This window comes from Protopterus annectens, chromosome 12.part0, assembly GCF_019279795.1.
Source record: "Protopterus annectens isolate FY-2018-M chromosome 12.part0, PAN1.0, whole genome shotgun sequence".
Classification (NCBI taxonomy): Eukaryota; Metazoa; Chordata; order Ceratodontiformes; family Protopteridae; genus Protopterus; species Protopterus annectens.
The window spans coordinates 200,568,326-200,594,890 of NC_056746.1; the positions used below are offsets into that span (position 1 = coordinate 200,568,326).

General features: G+C 37.9%; 1 protein-coding gene across 5 annotated transcripts in view; it reads left to right on the plus strand.

Annotated features, from left to right (window-relative positions):
• Window positions 1–1,738: 1,738 nt before the first annotated feature.
• LOC122816448 (alpha-1,6-mannosylglycoprotein 6-beta-N-acetylglucosaminyltransferase B-like) overlaps window positions 1,739–26,565 on the plus strand; it is a 950,232-nt gene continuing 925,405 nt past the window's right edge. For 2 of the 5 annotated variants that reach the window (XM_044089250.1, XM_044089253.1), the window contains exons 1-2: window positions 1,871–1,994; window positions 7,520–7,592. In XM_044089250.1, the coding sequence (XP_043945185.1) occupies window positions 1,988–1,994; window positions 7,520–7,592 (80 nt within the window). In that variant the 5' untranslated portion in view covers window positions 1,871–1,987. The other 3 variants (XM_044089252.1, XM_044089251.1, XM_044089254.1) reach the window with 3 other exon arrangements.

Consider the following 26,565-nt stretch of genomic DNA (forward strand, 5'->3'; position numbering starts at 1 on the left):
CTAGAACTGCACACAGTATTCCAGTCCCTGTAGAATGGAAACATTACTTGTTTGCTTCTGTAATCTCCCTCACTGAGGCTATACCACAACATTCTGTTTGCTGTCGCTGTTGCAGATCCAGTGAAGGCATGACAGCACCTATAGCAAAACAAAGAATCAGATAACAATGAAACACACAACATCACAAGAAAAACTATTCAACACTACAAATAATGAAACTACATTTCTGCAACAATCTAAACCACTGAACAAACCATAACACTATTTATCCACACTAGCATAAACAAACTCCATTTAATACTTAACAGCAACAGCATTAAGACAACTTATCCAAGAAGAGCACAACAGTTACGAGCATGAATTAAAAGGAAATGCTCACAAAACCTTCAGTGTGAATTACAACTCCACAAACTCCAATAATCAACACATGCTTGCTTCAATATTTAAAACCCACTATTTTTTTGCAAGTTAAAATAATTCCACTCAAAATCTGACGACAAAGCTCATTAATCAGATCCTCTTACGCAACTAATATAGCTGTAACAGAGCAAATCTATACAACTCTACAATCAGATGCATATTGACTCAAATAAAAGGAACCAGTCACACCACTTACTAACTAAACTAACTCACACAGTACTTCTGCTTTCCTAAACAATGCATCATAACTAAAACATCAATACAGATCAGATTCAAAGAATAACTAAAACAATAACTAGACAATTACTAAAACAAAATAACCATTACAGCGGTGTTTTCATCCTCCCATATCTTCCTGACTTTTATATACAAATACCACTGTCACACTGCAGTGCCCAAAATGAAAATCCTTATTAAACAGCTATCGTGGACCTACAGCTGTTCATTAAACCCAGGCTGATAAACTATTTGATGGATTACACATTCAGCAAACATTTTCCACAAAACATGATTTGGTGAATGGCAGGGCTCTCATGTTATTAGCACCCCAAATCCCTTTCCTTGCTACGTTGCCATCAGTTCGACTCCCCACCACAGCTGATAGTTCACGTCAGGGCTGTTATGGCCTCAGTGCAGTATTTTGCATTAGTTTGCAATGAATCTCTAGCACCACCTTTCTGTCCACCTGCTCTACTTTCCAAATCCTTTGCTAGGGTATTCCTCCCCCACTACTGCACCTTGCTGAAATCTAGGTAGACAAAGTTTTTGTTACGTCCATGAAGCATTCATTGTCTTGTTAATTGGCCTGCTTAGCCACGATACAGGTAAACAGAGTCTGGGGGAAATCATACTCAGTACTGCTGAATAAACCTTAGTAAGAAGTCATAGCCTTAATTTTCTTTTTTTTCCCTAAAATATTTTTTTTATTTTCAATTAAAATAACATTTACATAATATTTTTAAATATCATTTTAAACAACTATATACAATATTTACAATAGCCTGACTTTCAATTATATGCACATAGCCTTAATTTTCTGAGTTAAACTACACTGCAGTGCCATAGACCATAGAACATTTTACATTCTTAGCTGCAAAAGCAAGAGGTGTGTTGTTTACACTCACATTCTCAAACTGCCTTTCAAAGCAGAGCAGCTTGCTAAAAATATAATGTCATTTTATAGGACAAGCAAACTACAACCTGACAAGCATACCAAATCTAAAAAAAGTATCTGCAGTGTCTGCTTGTAGTTGTCTCCTCCTCTCTCTGTCTACCAGCTTCCTTTCCATCTGCTTCTGGTACTGAAGACTTATCTCATATTTCAGCACCAGTGCAGTAGGAAAGTTAACACAAAGGCAATTCTCTTTGTCTGTGGGAGGGATTCCAGTCACTATGGTAACTTAGAAACTTGTTTCTTAAAGGAGCATTGCTGCAGAGGTTGGTAATTGAATGAAGATTTTGTACTTTTGCTCCTTCTGAGCTTTCTGTGCCTTTTGTGGATAATGTTATTCATTTGACGTAGAAATGTTGTTTAAGGAGCAGCGTACTATACGATGAGGTTTGTAAAATGGCTGGTAGGTGTGTGTGTGTGTGTGTGTGTGTGTATGTGTGTGTGTGTGTAAAATTCATTCATAGAGTATGTTTGTTAATGGCTTGTATAGTTTTAATTCCTGCCTTGACTCATTAGATAGGTGGGCATTTTTATAAACCAGGTTTAAGAGAGAAAAACGAGCCACAGACTCCTGTAAACCTTGTCAAGAATATATTTTATAGCACAACATGTACACTCATTATCTGAATAATTATAAGGTCTCCAGGTCGTTTTAAACCTTACTGCCTTTTATATCCCGATTTCCTGCATGATATTCAATCACCATAGTGTTTTTGTGTTAGTTCTCAGCAACTATGTATAACATCGTTACACATGACCAGGTCTCTGGATATAGTTTTACATGCCTGACAAAATAATCCAGTGATTAAATTCATTAGCTATGAATAAGCTGTATGGGTGGGTTGGCATAATGGTTAAGGTCTTTACCTCACAGATGCAAGGTACAGGATTTGCTTCTAATCTCTGGTTATTGGCCAGACCTGTAATAATTTGCAGAGTGATAACCTAATATTTACCTATAAATATAACTTGGTTTGATTCCCCACAAATTCCTCTAGCATTTCCTTTATAACCGAATAAATTATTAACAACTGTTTCCCGATCACAACTTTAAAACAGGCACCTCTACCTAATAGTTCTAAGCTGATTAAAGTCTTTCTTCTGGCAGGCCCATTCCCCAAAATGTGTCATACTCACCTTTTTTTAACTAGGTAAACCCACTGGAAACAAAAGTCTCTTTCACAGGAGACTGGGATCGCTATCTGGTGAAGTGACTTGCGCAGAGTAAGTAAGCAAATGTAGCCTGTTGGAATGAAGCTGTTGACTATAGAAAGCAGCTCTTCCAAGCTAACAGCTACATTTTGTGTTCCTTATAGTGCTTAATACTATTATTACTGTATGTTTTACAGTGCTTAATGTGGCAAAATGTTTTACAAGTTTTGACATTTTGCACAATATATTTTACATTTGTACCCATGATTTGCTTTAATCTGGTCCATGATTTAATATTTACACAAGTAATTGTATAAAATGCAAACTTCTCTACTTTTTCATGAGCCCAGGTTGTGATTGGAAAGGGACCTTTGTACCAGCCCACCCACCCTGTCAACATAGATAAATAAATACTTTTTCTTATACCTCTTTTTTATTTAGGGACTTCGGTATGGCTCTTTGCCTGCTGCACGACTATATATTCAGCAAAAAGCATCAACTTAGCAAATTTATCAGCTGACTCTATGATACATTGGAATATGTTTCTGACTGTGACGCAGTTTACGTGATGGGGGGGATGATGAGACTGTGTCTGCTTGCCCCTCTGACGGTGGTGGGTTAGACTTATTACTGGTTGTGATTCTCCGTGTGCACTGGGAATAAATCACTAATCAGTACATTTGCTTACAAGGTGGGGAGTGTCAAGATGCAGAGGATTAAGTCACCCGCAGAACTGGAGACACTGTTGGTTTCAGCCCATTTTTACACCTACTCTGTGAGTGCGAGTTGACTTTTGTTGTGATGGAAATGTTTAATAGAAAATACCGTGATGGTTACCTGAACAATGGCTGTACCACAATGCTTGGTGTCAGTCCTGATAGCTGACAGGCAGAAGAAAAAGCATAATAAACTTAGCACTTAGTACTTGTGACTTGTATAAGACTACTATCAATCATTTTCTACTAACTCCTGCTGTTGCCTTTGCATTATTAATAGCAGATATCACTAAGTTGCCCAGTGCCTGCCTAAACAGTTGTCATCCCTCTCCATGATGTTCTGATCTCCCCTTGTCTCACAAATCTGTGTTTGTGTCTATGCTACATGTATATGAGCTTTTATCAGCCTGTGTGCCACTGCTGTGTTGATTCACTCTTTCTGCCTCCAGTGACGGTGTGCAAATTCAAGGCTCATGAAAGAATTTATCTTAACTCAAGTTTGTGCAGTTGCACCTACATGCTACATTCAATGTCTCATCCAAATGCACCCTCCCATCTCACTGATTATTATTGTTGTTGTTCTCAGTGTTAAGCCATTCTCACCTCCTGTTGCTCTCTGTATATTCTCTCACTTTTGATACATAGTGCTCCTTTCTCGTTCTAATATCTCCAACAAAGATCAAACAGTATTTTTGAGGGAGTCTTCCTGCTAAGAATACATCATGCTGCACCTCAACCACCTTTCACTGCAAGCACTTCCTTTTTACAGACATTTACTCTGCATGTGGTAGTAGGATATGTTTGTTGGATCGAGAACAGAGTGTTCATGGTGCTGCCTGCTCTGACAGGCTGACTCTGTAACTGTTAATAGGATATGTTTGGTGGATCAAGAAGAGATTACTTTTACTGTTGTTGCCTGCTCTGACAGCCTGACTCTGTAACTGTTAATAGGGTGTGTTTGTTGGATCGAGAACAGAGAGTTCTAACTGTTAATAAGATGTTTGTTGGTTCCTAATCCAGAATACCATGTTCTCTGCAGTACCTGCTTGGGTGTCCCATTCTGCCAATGGTGATGGAATGTGGTAGGCAGATGCTGCAAATGATAATTGTGTGAGTTTGCTGGATCTAGAATATTCTTTTCTGAGTGTTTGCCTGCCCTAGAAGGTTCACTCTATATGTGGTAATGGAAAGTGTTTATTGGCTCTGGAATGCTGCATTTTCCTATTACTGTCTGTCTCTTGTGGCAAGCTCATACCAAAAATGGTGCACTGATGTTGCTGCCTACTTCTTAATAATTTGTGGTAAATATTCACTGTACTAATTCAGGAGTACAGTCTCTTCTCAGGGATTGGAACTTTTGCTCAGGATTGTTTTGTAATTCACTGTCAGTGTCAGCCACTGTGGGTATAAACTTTGCTGGTGGGTGCTTCACAGAGTGGGCGTTGTTGGTATAATGGCAGGATAGTTAGTATATGTGCCTAAACCCTCTCGGATTTAGTGGTCCTGTCCCAAGTTCCAGTTAGTGCCTGTGGGGAATTTGCATCTTCTTCCACTGTCTGTATGGATTTTCACTGGGTCTTCCGGTTTCCTCCCAATGACCTACAAATAGACTATATACTCTGTATGGACTATTTCCTCCTGTGAGATTGAGGTTAATTGGTTAATGACAATCTCATTGACAGCAAAATGGCTGACTACACACACACAAATCAGCAAATTTGAAAAACATTTAAAGAACATACTTCAACAAAAATAAATAAAATGCAATCATGCACAAATTATTTGCAGGTTCATAGGTAAGTACTAGGCTAGCTGTTCAAGCAGGCCATGTTAAGCCTAGCTAATTTCCCTTTTGGTGCTTGAATTAACCTGCCCCATTTGATGTCAGACTGGCCCTTAACCATCCTGTGTTCAATAATTTTATATTATCCCTAGTGATAATAACTGGGATCATACCATAGCTAATTTGAGGAGAACCATGTGTGGTATAAAAGCATTTAGGAGCTGCCACTGTCCAATAGTAGTACAGTGGTCACTCCTGGAGATCTATGACTGGGAAACAGAAAAATTACCCCAGATTTTTCTATTTCCCAGTCATAGATCCTGGTTGTGCTTGAATAGGGACAGGAATGAGTCTTGTTTTAAGTGTATGGGGAGTCTGCTCCAGAGCAGCGGTACCCTCTGTGACATATAACTGTCCCTCCAAACCATTTTAATGATGTTACTGAAGAGGTTTAGTTCCCTTGACCAAGTATTTCTGATTCCATATTACTTGCTGATGTGCAGGAGATCCATCAGAAATGGGTTGAAGGATGCCTTGTATGCAAGACACAGGTCACCTCTTAGCATTCTGTAGGATACCATGTATAGTGATAGGGCTTTGGGCCTGTCCATGTAGATGTATCATTTAGGCCTTGTATACTTGTAGTAAGGTATTGCTGTGGGCATTCTACTTACTGCATGTGTCTTGACAGATGTATGCCAAATGAGATGTTATACTCAATGATTGGCCAGATGAGGGCTGCGTAAAGGGGAACAATGACATCCCTACATCTAGACACAATTCCTTAGTTTATAAGCTGTGCAGTAAAGAAGGACTTTCTTACAACAATGCACACATGTTGTTTAAAAGTTAGGTCATTATTCACAGAAGTTACCAAATCCCAAACGACTGGGTCAACTCTTAGGCGTATGTTGTCAATGTAGTAGTTCCCCAGGGTAGGTGACTTTCCAAAGGATACAATAATGGATTTTTGGTATTGAGTGTCAGTCCATGATTTTGGCACCAGTTATTTATTTGGGACTAATCTTCTTGCAGGATAACTAAGTCATTTAGGGATTCTGTCCACATAAGTTCCCAAATCCTGTACAGCTGGATCAGCTCTTAGGCATGTGTTGTCAATGTGGTAGTTCCTGGGGTAGGTGACGTCCCAAAGGGTACAATAATGCATTTTTAGCATTTCATTTCAGTCCATGATTTTGGCACCACTTATTTATTTGGGACAAACCTTCCTGCAGGATGGCTAAGTCATCTGGGGATTCAATGACTGTTCCTAGCTTCCAGTCATCTGCAAATAGTCAGCCAGAGCTGTTTGTATTACCTTTTACTTCAGAGAAGTACATGCCAAACAGAAGAGGTGCCAGCATGGAACCCCGGGGGACTCCACTATTCCAGTGTTTGGAGGTCCCCAGTGTCCTTATTTATTAGTTCCATGATAAGTATTTCCATGGCTAGTACCATTTAGAGTACTTCTTGTGAGATGCAAAGTCCCTGTAACCTCCTATACTGAACACAACACCCCCCATTACCCACTAAATCCAAAACTTTATCCTAACCTTAAACCCATTGCAGGTTTTAACACTGATGTCACTGTCTTGTGCTAAACTAATGCCTTTTGGCTTCTCCCAGTTAGGGATCGCCACAGCGGAACTCTGGTCAGCTAATGACTGGCAGTGGATTTTTACGGTGCCTAGTTGCCAGTCCGATGCCTAACCTTCAAAGAAGGCACACCCATTCACACACACATTTACCTGCATGTCTTTAGACGTCACTCGACTGCGGGGAGGACATGCAGACTCCACACAGAAGGCGCTCCAGCCGAGAATTGAACGGGAGAACCTCTTGCTGTGAGGCAACAACACTAACCGCTGCACCTGTCACTGTCTTGTGCTAATGTTATGGAAATTATATGACTGTGTGGGCTTTTTTACAGGTCAAAATTTGTACTAAATTAAAGCTAACCAAAATGACTCAGCCAAGCAGATTTTTACCAAACAATTTTTGACCAAATAACCTCTGTCACCCCTGTCATCTCAATTTGCAAAGATCAGTTAACTTACACTTTAATAAATGATGAAATAAAGTGAATCTCACATGGATGAAAACAAAATGAGATATGACAAGCTGGAAAAAGTAGGTAAGTCACATCCAAGGATGCTGAGATCGTCATAACTGTATTTTAATAACTGTGAAATGTGACAGTGTGAAATGCTGCTGCTGCTGCTGATTGTCTGGCTGTGATCTTCATCTGTTTCATACATTCTTTGTATTTTGTTTCAGAGAAGAAAATCAGAGAGGAACAAGTTGCCAGCTCAAGGATGTCATCTAAGGCCATCTTCCCACGAGTAAGCAGGTAAATTTTAACGTCTTCTTTTCTAAAAAGGGAAAAAAATTAGACAAGAGACTCTTAATGATGAAAATATAGCCTTGGATATTACAAAAAAAAAAAAAAACAGTGAAAACCATTTGTGAAAAACATTTTCACAAACTCACTAACAAAAATGAAACACTGTGTGGGGGAGACCCCCCTGCAGCCAACTTAGTTATAATCTGCTCTGAGGCCACCGCTTCAAAGGGAATGGAATGAAAATTGTCCCCACATTCTTTATCCTTCTGTCAATCATATTAATCTTAATAATAATAATAATAATAAATAAACAAATAAATAATGAGAATAATGTCAGAGCAGTCTTTTTTTGCCCGACTACTTCAAAGTAATTTTAGTGCAGGTGCTGCGGGGTACTGCAGACAGAGGGTGTGCATGCTTCTGAAAGTTAATGTGGTAACTGCCCTCCTATATGTGAGGTGGTAATGTACTTCTCAACCTTAAGTTAGAATGAGGTGGTGCTATTCATGTATAGAATGCAGTGGCATTCCACGGTTTTCTTGCGCAAGCAGTACCACTATGGCATCTGAGATTTTGTTTAAGACACAGCCACTACAAACCCCAGCAGCAAGCCACTCTTTTACATTTCCTAATATGTAATTGCACACATGCTTCCTGCTAACTCCATTTCCAGCAGCTTAGCACTTAGTCATTCTGTTACTAAATCAGGCAAGTATTTAAAAGTTCATTAAATTAGTGGTGCTTCATTCTTTTGATATCATCCCAAACTGTGGGCCTCAATACTCACTGTACCTAGTATTTCCTCCTTTAGATTATATGAGATCACCTGTACTGACAGAGTAAGTATGCTTAATTTTCTTTTATTATTAGTCACTTTACCTTGACAACAGGAACTATCTGGGTGTCCTTATTCCACACTGTTGTGCTTTCTGCTTTCAAGTCCTAATATATAATGATTTTGTGTCTGTCAATATACAGGACAGTGTAGACACTGGTGATGGCTATTTAAAGGAGTAATGCTTGCTTTGTCTACTTATACTTTTATTCAATAGTAACTGATACCCACTTGACATGCCTGCTTCATTTCATTTTCAGCCATCAGGGTTTTCCTGGTGATAGCAAAGTCTCCACTCCAAGGCTTCTGATGAGTGCTTTCACCTGCATGTGAACCTCTTATAGCTTTGTCTCCATGACGATGCACCCTTACAATGACATGCACAATGGAAGTCTACTGCTTATTTGCAGCTTGGTAGAGCCAAGCACATGTTTCATGACTGTCTCCTGCTTGCTGTACTACTGCTTTACTATGTACTGTACTACTGCTTTAATAACTGCTGTACTACCTCTTTACTACTTACTGTACTCATGCTTTACTACTTCCTGTACTACTGCTTTACTAATAAGTGCACTACTGCTTTACTAATTACTGTACTACTGCTTTACCAGCTACTGTACTAATGCTTTACTAATTATTTTACTACTGCTTTACTACTTACTGTAATTACTGTACTACTGCTTTACCAGCTACTGTACTAATGCTTTACTAATTACTTTACTACTGCTTTACTACTTACTGTACTATTGCTTTAATAAGTGCACTACTGCTTTACTAATTACTGTACTACTGCTTTACTACTTACTGTACTAAGTGCACTACTGCTTTACTAATTACTGTACTACTGCTTTACTAGCTACTGTACTAATGCTTTACTAATTACTGTACTACTGCTTTACCAGCTGCTGTACTAACGCTTTGCTAATTACTTTACTACTGCTTTACTATTTACTGTGCTATTGCTTAACTAGCTACTGTACTACTTCTTTACTAATTATTGCACTACTGCTTTATTAGTTACTGTACTACTGCTTTACTAATTACTGTACTACTGCTCAGTAGTGTAGCTTGGACAGGGTGAAAGAGCCACCTGCCTGGGCAGAAAGTGTTGGGGGGAGGGTGTGATCAGCCCATTCCATTTGCTCCTTAATGTAATACCAGAGTTTAAAAGCCAATATTGCATTTGCGGTCAAACCTGAGCTCTGTAGCCCTCCGTGTGTGGTCTAAACTGTAGAAACTGCATGCTATATTGTATCAAGCAGTTTGCTCCAGTTTAAAAGTAAAACAAAAAAACCTTTTGTTTAATAAAACCTGACCGCTGTAGCACTGCATGTAGGCAGGGTTTAAACTGTAGCAACTGTTTGCTACATTTGTAGCAAGCAGTTTGCTACAGTTTAAAAATAGATGCTTTTTTCTTTTTTAAATTAAAATGCTCAACAATTTCCGCAGTCCCTCCTGGTAAAGTACACTTAACAGTAATTAGAGATAGATTTATTTTACGTCAGAAAACACATGTCAAGTCACATTTCGCAATACTTCTGAAGTTAACAGTAGTAATACTTTAAATGTCCATGATTGTGCTTGATTATTTCTAGATTTGTACTTGATTACTTCTGGATTTGACCCGGATTCTGGAAACAGAGATTAAAAGCTATGCTACTGCTTTAAAATAAATAAAAAATAAAACAGAGTTCAGCTTGCAGCTGGCCTACTTCCCTGTCCAAAATTCAAACTTGTATAGGCTACCTCATGTCCAGAATTTTAAAGAATTATCCTTCAGAAAATAAATGCTAATCCAAAACTTCCAAATAAAATGACCAAAAATGGCACTCAGTGATAACAAAACCAATAACCAAAAAACACTGAAAGCAACAGAGGAACAACTCTCAAACTAGCGTAAAAGAACTTCATTCAATGCTTTTGTCAATAAGACTTCTTCAGAAATACAAAAAGATGAAAACCTTCTTACATTTATATACTTAACATTCACACCCATCATTACATCAGTCAGTTAAATAATTCAATAAAAAATCAACTCATTTACTATTTATAAAGAAAAAAATGCACAATATTAAAAAGCATACAATTAAACGAAAACTATAAACCTAACTTCCTTTCGTCCAAAAAACATTTGATGTTAACTGTATCATTAAGTCAAGGTGGACTGTCAGCTCCTAACCTTAATTGCCACAAAGTTTCTTTCCTTTCCACTCTATTTTTAATATTGCCCCCCCCCCAAAATCTTTATTTATAGGGTCTAAAATAGAAAAGGTGAGTTTCTTATACAAAGAACAAACAGGAGAATGTCTATATAAGGCATTATTTTCATCTCTAATCTTGATAGCATAATAATGTTCCTTAATACACTTATTTAGCTGTCTAGTTGTCATACCTATATAAAATGCCATGCATCCAGAACACATAGGGTTCCTATCATATGACTGAACACGCATTTTGTCAAATGTGTCTTGGTCAAATTTGAAACGTCGAAAAGGCAAAATGACAAAGCGGCATATAAGCAAATTCTTTCCCTGGGAAAGAAGTTGCTTGGCCACTTCCATCACTTTTCCATTTTCAGCACTGAAGTGCGATCACGGAGTTGGTATATTTAAGTAGGGGGTGGGGTGGGGGGCGAAGTCCCCCACTTTATGCAATGTTTTAATGTCTTTTTTTTTTGGGAACAGCGATTTTTTTCCCTGGGAAAAAAATCATTGTTCTGGTTGTTCGATGTCTTGTGAATTTGAAGTTTAGAGTTTGATATAACAACGTTCGATCATTTGATCATTCGTTGTTATAATATAGACGCAACACATAGCGATGTAAACTACATGTGAAGTAGTACAGTAAAAATCTACCTCATACTAAAATACCTTGCTCTAATAAACTTTTAATGCCACCAGCTTTTTTATAAACAAAACTGGGAGCATTGCCCAAAGATGCTAATAAATCAGTATTACCTGTTATAATTTTCCAATTATTCTGAATGATTTTCTTCGATTGTTTCACTGTCCACAGACATATCAATAATGCATCTAGGAGGACATACAGTCTCTTCAGAACTTAGCAACACCTCCTTTTCTAACAAACTATGAGTTAAGATTGGTGGAAAATCTGTCAACCTTCTTTTAGAAATCTTAGCAGCTATACTATTTAACACTGGCTCAGAATATCCTCTAAATAAAAACAATTCAGTAATAAATTTAATTTCTACAAGGAAAGCATTGTCCTCACTAGTCAAACGTGAAGCTCTTATATATTGTCCTTTAGGAATATTCTGCTTCATAAATTTTGGATGATTACTATGGTAGTGTAAATAATTATTTACATATGTATTTTTCCTGTATATCTTACTGGAAAATTGTTTGTTAGATGTACTCCAGTTTAAAGCAACATCTAATATTTGATCTGGTGACCAAAATCACTCAAAGTGAACTTCAAAAATTCACTACTAGCATTTAACTGATCTAAAAAAATTTACTTAATCCATTAATCCCTTAATAATAAAAAAGAAATCATCAATAAAATGACAAAAGAACAACATTTCAGAAGCTAAAGAAATATTAAACAAAATTTCTCTTTCCCATCAGGCCATCAATAAGCCTGCAAAGGCAGGGACTACAGTGGCCCCATCACTACCCCCCTTAATTGTTTGTAATATTTTTTGTTAAACACACAAAAAAATATTTTGTAACAAAAATTCCAGCAGAAAAATACAAGTTCCAATGGAAGAATTGGATCAAGTTGTATATTTATTCAGAAACTTAGAAATAAATTCTAAACCTGCCTCTTGAGGTATAGATACAACATCTACTGTTAACAGAAAAAATTCATTGTTATCCCTTATATAACTACCTTGTCACTCAGACTAAACCTTCTGATTAGGTCTAAAAAAGACCAAGAATCCTTAACATAAGAAGGTAAGCTTTGAACTAACGGATTGAGCAACTTATCCAAATATAAAGAGATACCTTCAGTAACACTATCAGATGAGGAAACAATAGGCCAAAAAGGGGGATTGGTGGAGTTTTTGTGAATTTTGGGTATACCAAAAAGTATACCCACCCTGGGATTGGCAACTATGAAAAACTCATAAATCAGCTGTCAAATTACCATTCATATGATAATTATAAAGAGCATACTTAATGTACCTATAACTTCTATCTATGGTGTCAAAATTAACTTCACTATACTCATTCGCATTCTTTAAAAGATTTTCCATAGCCTTAATATAGTCCTCAGTTTGCATAACCACCAACCCACTCCCCCTTGTCGGACTTCATAAACCTCAAATCTTGTCTGTTTTTAAATTCAAAAAGCACCTTCCTATCTTCTCTGTTTAAATTAAAGTAGGGACTGGCAAGTTTATCATTTAACATTGTCCGTATTTCATTAGAACAAAAAGCTTCAAAACCCTTTAAGGTACTATGCAAAGCTGGATTAAATAAAGATGTCTTTTTTACTATTGCTGCCAACCCTAAATTAACATCTTTCATAATAAAAGACAAATTCAGTTTCCTTGTGTATAATTTCAGTTCTAATAGAGTGTTAGCAAGATCAACATGTTTGCTAGGAATAAAACCCATCCCAAGCTCTAACAAATGCTTTTGAGTGGATGTCAGCTCATAGCTCTCAACCTTCCATCTCCAAAATGAGGAACACTAGCCCTCATAATGTGGAGCAAATGGGCAAAATGTGGAGCAAGTACTAATGGCTTACTGACAACTTCAGCTGGGAAGTCATAGGATGGTTAGAATATGCTGGTTTTACTTATAAAGAAGATCTTTTAATGAATTAATATGATTTGTTTCTATTTACCATGGATTTCACTTAAAAAAATTCCCAACATCGAATGTGTTACAAACCCTTTCAATGTGGAACTTAATGGAACTTCGAGGAACATGAACTTTTTAAGACCCCAAATGAGGTACATTCCTCGTAATGAGGTACACTTGAGAGGCATGTGTCAGCTCAAAGTTTGACAAATTGTATATTTTTACAAAAGAACACAAAACTAACTTTACAAAACTGTCCTCATATCTGGAAACAGGTCCTCCCTTGATTCTATTTGGGACCTGATACTTTGGATGGACCTTTCTCGTTTTTTGAACTAGTTCTCTCATTATCACCAGAACTAGTAGCAGTCCTGTTCACATTTGATGTTGATGATGTTGTAGTGGTGGCTGCCATGATGGAAACTCCTCCTTGATGACACGTCGCTTCAGATGTCTTCACTGTGCTAGTGGATCTTTTGTATCCTGAATTTAAAGGTACATAGCTGTTTTTCACAGCAGAACTGTAAGAGTTCATAAAATGACCCTTGTCTACACTCAAAGTGCTCTTATTTGAAAACTGCTTGTTAGGAATGTTAATATTAAAAGCTTGACCATTATTGTATGCATTAAATGTCACAGTCAATTTTTCTGAATTTTCTTTGTGTAATAAGATGTTCAAAACTGTCAACAGCTTCTATCACCAGCTCATACTTTTTAAAATTATTATTGCTCTGCCCACTTATTTTCTCTGTAATATTTCTATCCAGAGTCTCCAAATCCAACCTTAATTTTTCTATTAACTTGCTATTTCGTTGGATTAACAACTTTAGAAAGTCCAAGCCAGCGTTGTTAAAGAAATCAGTTAGTTCCACAAAAAATGAATCGCCTTGATGCACTCCGTTAGGGACCTTAAAGAACCTAAGCCCTTTTGGAACTATCTTAGAAGAAATATACAGATCAAAATACGTATTCTCCACTATGAGTGCTCTGCATTTTTAAGTCCCTTTTCCAGCTCAAACAACTGGTCGGACAAAATGTTGCCTTCAACACTACAGCTCTCAGTGGAATTCCCAGATGTTACTGGTAAAGCAAAAGAATCGGGTATATAGTTTAAGGCTGCTGAAACATCTTTGTACAAAATTTCTCTATTGGTACCACTTGCCCCTCTGCTTGTAGCTACTTGTGGACCATCTATTGATGAATCCTGAGGTGTACTAGAGCCATTCAACCTCATAGAAGGTTCATTTTGATAGAATTTCTTAGTCAAAACAGCTAAAGATCCTTGAATATTACCAAGCTCGGAGACAAATGCTGCCAACATAGGTTGCTGACTGTCCATAACTGGGTGCAAAGTTAAATCCAAAAGGTCTTCCTCTTTAGCACACTCGATCCAACACCAAATAAAATGACCGAAAAACTACACTCAGCAATAACAAAACCAATAGCCAAAAAACACTGAAAGCAACAGAGGAATGACTCTCAAACTAGCTAGCGTAAAAGAACTATATTCAACACTTTCGTCAATAAGTCTTCAGAAATACAAAAAGATGAAAAACTTCTTACATTTATATACTTAACATTTACACCCATCATTACATCAATCAGTTAAATAATTCAATAAAACAACCAACGTATTGCTCCGGTTTCCACCCACATCCCAAAGACATGCTGTAGGTGGATTGGACACTCTAAATTGGTCCTAGGTGTGAGTGTGTGTGTGTGTGTGTGTGTGTGTGTGTGTGTGTGTGTGTGTCTGTGTGTGTGTGTGTGCCTTCTGTGGAAGATTGGGCGCCGGGCTGGCAACTCGACACCGAAAAACTCCACTGCCAATCATGAGCGAACAGGTGATCCGCTGTGGCGACCCCTAACCGGGAAAAGCCGAAAGAAGAAGAAGTTATTAGAGCAACATTCTAATGTTAGAAGAATATTATTTAAAATCTGTCACTGATTTTCGGCATTAGTCCTGATTATTTTGTCTTTAAGCATAATTCTTACACATTGCAGTTATGAATAGATGCAGATGTTATTTCCAAAGCAAACACTTTAAAACAAACAACCATCATATAGAGCTCACCCTGAAACTTATCCACTTCCTTTTAGCTCTGTAAGACTATGGGCATAGTACCTCTGAACTGTCCAGAATTTTATACAATGTCCCTGATTTTCTCCTGCCCCCTCAAGAAAAGTTTTATTTTTTCTGGTAAAATACAGAAAAAGATAGTAATACCAAAATGAGATTTTTATCACTTGATATTGTTCAGAAAATGCACTTTGATGAAAAAAATGGTACTCTATTAACTGTTTAAGTAAAGTTGAAGAATATTTTATAATTGTGCCAGAATTCTTGAGTAAAGAAGTTCAGAAAGTCTGCCCAATATTAAATCAATCAATCAATCAGTCAATCAATCACTCAAATAAAATTAAACTTATGTCTTGTCCATCTGTCTCCTAATGTAAGCACTGCAGGCTTCTTTTAAATAAATAGCACTTACTTTTTTAAGCTGTCCTGTCCTCCAAAAGAGTGAATGGAAAAAAAAAAAATGAAATCCACACATGAAGCCAGTCCACACACTTCTACAAGAAACTCTAAAAAAGGATTCTCAGACCTTGGGCTATCCCACGCACTCCCTGAAAGCAGGGCAAGCAGAACCATCTCCCAGTGGTATCTCTTTTTTGCAACACAGTCAAAGTCAAAATCAAAGTAAACTTTATTGTCATTCAGACTGCACAACAAGTGCAACTGAACGAAATTAAGTTACTCCAGACTCTATGTGAAAACATCTAACATATACAACTATTCACATTACTACATTTAGACATTGTTGTTTGTCTTTTGGCTTTTCCCAGTTAGGCGTTGCCACAGTGGAACTCCGGTCTGCTAATGATTGGCAGTAGATTTTTTTATGGTGCCGAGTTGCCAGCTCGATGCCCAACCTTCAACAAAGGCACGCCCATTCACGCATGTCTTTCGGAATGCCACTCGACCACGGGGAGGACATGCAGACTCCACACAGAAGGCACTCCCTGTGCTCCAGCCTAGAATTGAATGGGAGAACCTCTTGCTGTGAGGCAACAACGCTACCGATGCACCATCGCGGAAGTACTTTAGACATTCCTATTACATATTGTTTACTGTTTTACAAATCAACAGACATTTACTAAGCAAAAGAGAAACGGTATTTATTGCACAGAATTGCACAGCTACTTCTTATTGCACAGGATTCTATAGGCACTAGTCTAAGGAAACAAGATATTTATTGCACAATAATTTCACAGCTGCTACTTATTGCACAGGATGCTCTTTTAGCATCAGTGGATATTGTACAGAAATAAGATTATACTCTCTTAGATTAATTGCCCAGTGTTTTAAGACCCTTTAAGGTTATTGCATGCAAATATGCTTTTCACTCTTCATATTACCCACTGTCCCTGATGTCAAGCAAGATGTAAGTTACTACTGGAGTTCAGTAGCCTGATGACTAGGGGATAGAAGTTTCTGCTAAATCTGGCCATTTGGCAACATATGCTATGATACCTCCCAGATGTTAGGTGTAGGAACAGTTCATATGTAGGATGAGTGCAGTTCATGACTATTTTCCTGGCTATGTTGAGACAACAAGACTGGTGCAAATCTTGAATAGATGGTAGAGTGGTCCTGGTAATCTTTTCTGCTGCTTTCACCACTCTTTGGAGGGACTTGCATTCTGTGGTGGAGCAGTTACCATACCAAGCTGTAAAACTGTTTGTCAGGATGCTCTCAATTATGCCACTGTAGAAGGTCATGAGAACAGGTGCTGGTAGATTTGCGCTTCTCAACCTTTACGGAAAGTATAGGCATTGCTGTGCTTTCTTCACAATGCCATTTGTGTTCACAGACAAAGACAAGTCTTTCAAGATGTGCACCCCAAGAAACTTGGTGCTTTTTACCCTCTCCACTGTTTCCCCATTGATTGTGAGTGGGAAATGTTCCTTATGGTTTCTTCTGAAATCCATGATTACCTCCTTGGTCTTATTCACTCTGAGTACCAGACTGTTGTCTCATCTCCTCTCTATAGGGTGTTTTCTCCTCATTGCTGATGAGACACACAACTGTGGTATCATCTGTAAACTTGACTATATGTTTAAAGCTGCGCTTGGCAGTGCAGCCATACATTAGCAGAGTGAATAGCAGAGGGCTCAGAACACAGCCTTGAGGTACACCAGTGCTCAATGTGATACTGTTTGAGGTGTTTTTTTCCTGCACATACTGTTTGTGGCCTTTCAGTAAGGAAGTTCAGAATCGAATTGAACTTTGGAGTGCTGAAATCTAACTGAGTTAGCTTCTCTATCAATTGCTGAGGTATGACTGTGTTGAAGGCCAAAGTGAAATCAATGAATAACATGCACACATAGGTGTTGTGGTTGGTCCAACAGTATATGGAGTGCCAGTGAAATAGCATCTACTGTGGGTCAGTTTGGTTTTTATGCAAATTGGAGTGAGTCCAGGGATGATGGAAGTCTGGATGTTAAGAGGTCCATGACCAGCTTTGCTAGAGAGGACACAAGGCGGTAGTCATTGAGGTCCTTTGGCGGAGACTTCTTAGGCAGAGGTATTATGGTGGTGTTCTTGAAGCACCTGGGAACAATGGCCTGTTTCAGTGAGGTATTGAATATGTCCGTGAGTACATTTGTCAGTTGTCCAGCACAGTCTCTTAGGACCCTTCCCAGAATGTTATCAGGACCAGCCCTTTTCTTGGTTCTATCCTCCTCAGGGTTCTATGAACATCAGTTGGATTTAGGCTGAGCATGTCTTTTTTCTGGCTTGTTGGAGCTTTCATTGGTTTCATGCTGTTTCCTTCTTCAGACGTGTTGAAATATATGTTGAGCTTGTTCAGGAATTCAGTGTTGTCCTCATACCAAGAAGAAGTGGGCTTGTAATCTATTATGACCTGAATTCCTTGCCACAGTTGCCTCTCGTCCTTTTCATCAGAGAAGTGATTTTGGAGTTTCTGACCATATGCTCTTTTCGCCTCTCTCACACACTTTTTTAGGTTCACTCTGGTATCCCTGAGCTCATCCTTGTTTCCCTCCTTAAAGGCACTGTTCCTTATGTTCAGGAGCTCATATACTCTAGTCGTGAGCCAGGGTTTCTGGTTGGCCCGTGTGATGGTGCACTTATTGACTGTTACATCATCTGCACATTTGGATATGTTACCAAACACAGACTTTCTGTGCCCCTGCAGGTTGGTTTGCTGATTTACAGTGGCTGCCTCTCTGAACATATTCCAAACTGTGCATTAAAAACAATCCTGATATCACTCCCTCTGGCCACACCTTTATTTACTTTTTGGAGTTTTCTTCTGGTTAATAGTGGTCTGTATGCTAGAACTAACATGATGTAGATATGGTCTGAGTTGCCCAGGTGTGGATGAGGCAATGCCTTGAATGCCAATTTAACATTAGTGTAGATTTTATCCAGTGTGTCTTTACCCTGGTTGCAAAATCCACATGTTGGTAATAGTGAGGAATGACTGACTTCAGGTTGGATTGGTTAAAGTCTTCTGCTATTATGTGCACATTTTCTGTATTCTGATTTTGCAGGTCACTCATCTCCTTGTATAGGGCAGCCAGTACCTCATTTGTATTAGCACTGGGAGGGATGTATACAACTGTAATGCTTACACCATTAAATTCCCTTGGCAAGTAGAAGGGTCTGCACTTTAGTAACATCAACTCTACGTTTTCAGAGCAATGGATGGAGATTATCTAGCAGTTAGTACATCATCTGTTGTTTACATAGATACACACCCCCCCACATGATTCCCAGCGAGAGACTGTATCCTGTCTGCTCTGGATAATGAGAGCTCTTCCAAATATATTTCACTGTCATTTTTATTAGGGTTTAGCCAGGTTTAAGTGAAAATAAGAAAACAGCAGTCTCTCACCTTATTTTCAGTAGTTAGTTCCAGCTGTAAGTAGTCCATTTGCTTATCTAATGAATAAGTAGCATGGATGGAAGTCCAGGCTAGTATGGGCCTGCCTTCATTCTGGCAGTGATTCCAGCTCGAGACCCTCTCTTTCTTGTTCATTTACATCTCTTTCGTTTCCTTCTTCCTCTGTGACTGATGGGTGTCGTTACTGCTTGTGCAAGACACTTTGAACTATGATTTAGAATTCCCAGTTTTTGTAGCTCAAGGAGTGTTGTAGTCCCCACAGGCCCTGCAGACATCAGATCAAACCATTGGAAGTGCAAGCTTGATTGTTGAATTTCCAGAAGTTTCTCACTACTGTAAGTTAGATTACAGTCTCTTTTTGTCCCTAATTTATTTCTTTCCTTAAAAATTGACATAGAAGTAGACAAATAATGCACCTTTTCATGCCAAGCGGAAGCTGCTGCCTTACAGGGACATATTTTTTTAAAAAAAGGAGAAGTTCCAGTAAATTCTACTATCAAAGATGCTGAAAAAGTGGAATGATTTTCATGTGAAAACTGTTTGCATACCTGCCAACACTTTGTACCACCCCTTATTGGCTACTGGCTCCTTAAACAATCAAAAATTGTTATTTGCAGACCTGACCTGAAGACTTTGACAATTCTCTGTTAGGTCCGGTCTGCCAGTAACAAATTGTTATTGGTTAAAGAGTGAGTGGGCATATTACATAGTGGTAGCAGGAAGTTTAAACTGCGGTGGTGGTGGTGCTGCAGTAGCATTGTCGCCTCACAGCAAGACGTTTTTCCGTTTGATTCTCAGCTAGAGCGTCTTCTGTGTGGGGGCATGCGTGAATGGGCATACCTTCCTTGAAGGTTGTGCGTCAGGGCTAGCAACTCGGCACGTAAAAATCCACTGCTAATCATTAGCAGACCGGAGTTCCGCTGTGGTGACCCCTAACCGGGATAAGCCAAAAGACACAACAAGCAGGAAGTTTAGGCTTTAAAAAAATAAGGCAACTTAGTAGTAATGTCTCCCACTAAAACTTCATCCAATTAGAACAATAAAATATCAGAGCTGTCACAGCTTGAAGGCAGCAGGGAGAGCTCAGCTCCTGTATCTTGAAGGCAGCAGCAGGGGGAAAAAAGTTGAAGGTTGTTCCAGGCTTTTATTCTTGCCAGATGACAAGCCGGAGCCACGCTTACTCTCAGGCTTGAGTCAATGCTGGTTAAGCAATTCAAGGAAAGCTTGCGAATAATAGGAAAGAGGCTATTGCTGCCTCTTAGCTGAAACAAGAATAAAATCCCAAGTGAGGAAATTCAAAAAATATGTTTAAAATGCAGTCAAAAACCAGTGTGCAAAATACACAGCACAGAGTAGAGACAGTTAAGAAGTTTTAATCTCTCAGGGATTCTCCCTGTTCTCATAGGCTCTTTCATTACTTGAGGCTATCACATCTTTATAATTCACTCTCACTGCCAGTCTTTGAAGTGCCCAAAAAAACCCTGTTAGACAAGGTACCAAAGATTAATCTGAAACAGCTATCTACATTGGTACTGACCATCGTACCAAGGTTGGTCATCCCAGAGATCATACAAGCGGTTCTGGGGCCTGATGTGCAGGTTCTCAGGTAAGAAATTCTCACAATATAATCTAAGGCTTTATCTGTGGAAGCACCTACTAGTACATTGTTTATAGTTGACACAAATCTCGGCTAGTCTTCCCTACAGATGAGATAGATTACAAAGAGTTGTTTGAAGCAATTATTTTGGTTTTAGTGATAACAAATAGGTCCAGCAATAGCTGGAATATGCATGTATCTGGTGAACTGAAAATGATCTCAAACTAAATGCAAACAAAATTATTGTTGTAGCATTTGGCAAAAAACAAAATCTGTTTCTGTCTAATAAGTGGCAGTCCTGTTCAGAAAGATACAGTCATAAGAGACCTAAGGACTTATGTGGACAAGTTTCTGCCTCTATCATTTAATCCTCATGCTTCCACTATAGTCAGGAAATCCTTCTATCTGGCCAAGTTAATTTACAAGGGAATATCTTCAAGATTCAGATATGTCATTCCACTGTTGCATGCTTCCATTATCAAGCTCATCATCAAATACATTGCCTGCTTTGGCATGTACGAATCCAAGCATTTCACTCAACTTGAAAGGCCTCAAAGATTTCTAACCAAGAAAATAAAAGGCCTTAAATCCTTTGGCTATCATGAAAGATTTGCTCCAGTTTTTACACTCAGTAGCCTACTGACTGCTCCAAAGTGATTTGTGTCTCATTTTTCAAGCCATGAAAGGACTAATCTTATTTGAGCTCCTATTTCTTTGTAAACAACAGTGGCTTTACAACACCCATATTAAATATCTAAATCTACACCTACAAATAAAAAGACTCACTGAAGGATAGGTTCCTAACTCAATGTATTCCCTGCCTATGGAATAAATTAGCACTCCAACTGTAAGTACTACTTTGGCTTTAACTTTAAGGCTTGACATGATTATTGGATGGGTTGACACAAACTTTCACCAGGGTTATCATGGACAGCTTTACTTAGTTTGGGAGGTGAGCACTATTAATTGCTTGTGAAGGGTGAGAAAACCCTTTAAGTGTGTCTGTTTAAAGGTGTACATGGCTAGGGATCTTATGGTCTCTGTGTATATGGCTAGGATCTTATGGTCCTTGTGTATATCGCTAGGGATCTTATTTTCTCTGTGATCTCGTGACAAGCATTTTTCTATATTCCATAAGGGTAGCTGAGTTGTTATGACTTTTTAAATCATTAAAATGTTCTGCATGTCAAGTAGTTATATGATTACATTTATACTTATGAATGAAGTGCAGGTTGTGCTGGGGGCATGTGGGGTTACAGACTGGGCATTATAATTTATAGTTGGGGTATTTTGAGAGGTGATTGTGTTCTGTGATTCTGATGGATTTGAAAATGGAGGCTGATCTTTGGGCACTGTGATATTAGAGTGTTGTGGATGTAAATGGAGAAGGATGCCTACAGGTTGGTCACATTTCATTCTGTTGCAGCTGTTGTGTATGATACAAGCTTCTCCTATTAGACTGACAATGGAGCACACAATTGGTGCTTTTGTTTATTTTCATAATCTTAGTGCAAATGGTTTCTTTTACAACCATGGTTGAATTTATGCAATTTAACACTTTTAAGATGTACTGGTTTAGCAGATTGGATTTCTTCAGTTGATTGAGTGGCAATTGGGAGAACTCCATTTATGGATCTTGTAACAATAAATTAACCCAAGAGATTAGCACAACAGGTGAATGTCTGCAAGGTTAAAAGTGAATAGCAGGGTTATGACTGTCTGTCTCTCAGAGCAGATTGCTTAGTCCATATTTGTCCATGTTTGGGGCATGGTGTCATGTTTTAGTATTAGATATGCATTGTCCACTGAAGCAAAAGAGATCAGAGTTCTGCACAAACCATAGGCATGCTGAAAGACTTCTAATTTATACACTTTACATATCATGTGACCTGAAAGACTGAAAATTAACATGCGTAATCGGTTAATTAAAGGAATATGTTCCACAGATTATTTTAAAAAGCATTTGATAAAACATTAAAAGATAAATAACACTGTTTTTTTCATAAAATGATGTATTAAGGAACATCTATGCTTTTTAAGTGCTGAGGCCTTCAGTGGTATTAATATTTTTGAGTGTTACATTAATAGTGTACATTTACTAATTTGTGATGGTCTTGGTACAGCTGATGAAATTATTAATCTGCTAAAATATATTTATGTTTTCACTTAATGCAGAAAAACATGATTAAAGGTAATGTCTGAGATATTACCGTTTATTGTAATAACAGTTCTAATACACATAGTTGTTTACTTACAAATCCCATGTAAGTTACAGAGGATTATGATCAAGTCTTCGATCACAAGTAACTTATTATGTGTTTGAGGCATGAATGCCAAGAAATTCACATCAGGAGTGAAGCTTAAAAGGTGAATTTTGGTGTCCATGTTGAAAACACACAATAAGGGTTATGATTTATGAGAACCAATCATAACTCTTTGTATTACATGGGACTTTGTCTGCTCCATCTATTACGAGTTGCAGAATAAAAAGTGTAAAAGAAGTATTTTACTGGCTTTCAAAGTATTTGAAATTCAGTAAAGCACCTAGTCCTGGCAAACTGTTATCAGGTAGAAATGGAGTGTCCCTGTGAAGAAAGAATGGCTTTAAAAGCTGTTAGATAGTTCTTTCTGCCATACTTTTTATTTGTAAGTGTGGCACAGTGAAGTACCTAAAAGCTTTCAAGGCTCTGCCAGCCAGCACTGTCCACTGTTGATCCCTTAACAGTACTCGGGGCTGGGGGTGCTTAACTTAACAAAATCTTGTTAAGCACCTTTCTGACATGGAAATGTGCATAACAAACTTGCCTTCTCCTGGTATTTGAGTGTAGTCATGGTATTCCATGCATTGCAATACTTATTGTAATGTGTTAAATTGAAAGTAACAGCATGTCACACACACTATAGAGCCATATATTCGTAATAGCTGACAGATTTATTGAAACAAGCTGACCAAGCACTGCTGTGAGATTATAAACATTTTCTTTATAACATAGATCACTGTCAGATACACTGCACTTCCTCGGCTTACTCATATTACCAAAATGTCCACCAAAATTCTTTACAACCACTTTTATAGTTTTAAAACTTTGTCCTTGATGTAAACATTTTTTCATGTATTGAAGCCTTCTTTGTCTGCATTCGTATCTCGTCCAGAGAAAAACAGTTCCTTCAGCAGGCCAAAAATGTTCTTTCATTGATAGGATAGTCTGTAAATTTTCTGCTCTGTTAGCCATACTCATCCAGAGAAAACCAGTTCTCAGCATGACAAAATGTTCTTTCATTGATAGGATAGTTTGTAACTTTTTCCTGCTGTGTTAGCCATTGCCTTTAACAAGATAATTCCCTTGAATATTTGTATACATTCACCTGTTTATATTTCAGCAAGCCTCTGTTGCTAATGCCATTTGTTATAAAAACATTCAGAAGTATAATGCTTTTTGTTCCACACAAGCACATTCTGTTTTTCTATCAAATACATGTTATTGCTATGAGGTAAAGCAGCTTATATAATTCTATCAACCTCCCCCCTTTTTTTTGAAAACCAAAACATTTTCAATCAAAATTCAAATCAAACTTTGAATCTTACAGAGAAATCATGTATCCACTGATTATGTGACTTTTTTGCTACTTACATTAGTTACAATAGATGCCTGTTTGACAGTCTTTTTAATACAAAGTTTAACACACATGCACATTATTATGATCAACAAAATAAAGGCTATTACAGCAATTAAACTGTGATAACATTTTTCACTATTCTGAAAATAACCCATTTAACCAATCACTGTTCCATGTCTTTCTATCTTTTTCAGGTACTAGTATTTTACTTAAATACTGCTTTATGGATTCTCTCTCGACTGGAGTATAAGTACAGTACTCCTCACTGATCAGTGCACAAAGACCCTTTTGCTTCTGCTGGATTTATGTCAAAGCTGTAGATCTATGATTGATCTAATGTACCAATACTGTTTCCTAAGTGTCCCTTTCTCCTGACATTTATTTTACCTTCAGGTAATTCCCAATCCATAGGAAACCATTTATATACTTTTGTACTGTAAATGTAGTATTCTGTAGCTACTGTGGTACTGCATTCACTGACCCCTACTGGTTTTAATCCTGTCTGTTGTATACATGCACTTCCTTTTGGAACTGTCCTTACTTTTCAGGTTGGAACATTTACCTTGTTTGGTTTACTGCAACTCTGTTCCTGTTGCTAATTACTTTGCTGTTTGACTATTTCTTGTCATACTTTCTGCAGGACTTTTATCCATTGTTGATTCTTTGCTTTTAACTTTTAACTAAATACTAAACTGACCCTGCAACTTGTACCTTTCAATTAGTCCTGCACTATCAGTGAACCCTCTTCTAGCCCCAGTTGTCATATGTAGTCTCAGAGAATTTACTACCTAAACACTGTCGCTGTAAATATTTACTGGATGTAAATGCTGCAAAACATATTCTGCAGCCTCTAGCTCAGCCCTTTGTGCTAACATGTATCTTGATAACTTAAACATAATTGGTTTGTCTCCCTTTTTCAGTGTCACTATTGCAAACCTAGTGTAGTACTTCCCATCCTTCCTGAGATGTGTACCATTCACATACACTGTTCAAATGTCTGACTAACCCTTCAGTGATTTTATCTCACTGTCACTTAACAAAGTTTTGATTGTTAACTGTGAATTTGAACTATAACCCCCGAGAACATTGTCAAATACTTTGTTTGTCTTATTCCCCAGTAAATGGCCAAAAGCTATTTAATGCAATGATCATGTCCTTTTTTTACAGGAGTCGTTCTTCTGCTACAAAAAGTAACCTGTCTTAACTTAGTGTCCATTCCCTGACATGCCTCTTATGGCCAAGTCTGCAATAACACTACCAAGAGTCTGTCTTTCCCTTGCTTGCAAAACAAAAGATAATTTATTGGTGAGAGCTATCAACTCCATTGCCTGTGCCAACTTCTACTTTAACATTTTAAATACCTTTACCTCTGTGCGACTCCATTGTAGAGTCAACTCTTCTTTTTGATCTGCCTTATGCAAATCCAAAATTGTCAAATGCTTTGGCAATTGCAGAATGCCGCTCACCCTTTTCTGACAAGGAGTCATCCCTGTCCATCTGATAATGGTTCCTAGAAATTTTACTTTTTGTGACAAAAAATGTATTTTGTTTTTGTTTACTTTGAAACCTGCCTTTTGCAATTGTCTCAGAAATTTTCTCAGCTGTGATGTGTATTTTTTACAGTTTCTGACTGTATTAGAATGCCATTAATATAATGAATAACCTTGTCATCTGTACTCACATTCTACAAGAATGCTCCTACTATCTGATGAAAAATGACAGGATTGTTCTGAAAACCCTGAGGTAATTTAATCATGACATACTGTTGATTTTCAAAGGTCACTTTAATCAGAACTTTTAACTTCACACAGTCTGTTTTTGTTTCTGCTCAAAAGGTCTGAAATTCTTTTCCTATGGTATATTGTCACACACTTTTGGTTAACGCTCAGTTCACTTTGGCCTTCTATGTTATCATCCTGCAACATTTGCTTTTGCTTTTCCTTTTTGACTCATTTTTCTTCTGAGTCCTTTGCAAATACTCCTTTCGCTATCTGCCTGTTTTTCCATTTTCTGTTGGATACACAGCCCTGATTGATATGTCCCAGTTTTTACTGAATAAAACATGCAATTTCTCTATCATTAGTGCTTCCTGTAGCTGGTGGGGCTGATGCCACTCTCAGTACATCTCTGTTCTCATCCCCCACCTTTTCTACTTTTCTCACTTCCTACCACACTTACTTTTTCAAATCCGTCTTTATTAGAACCAAGAGAAAAAATGTTATAC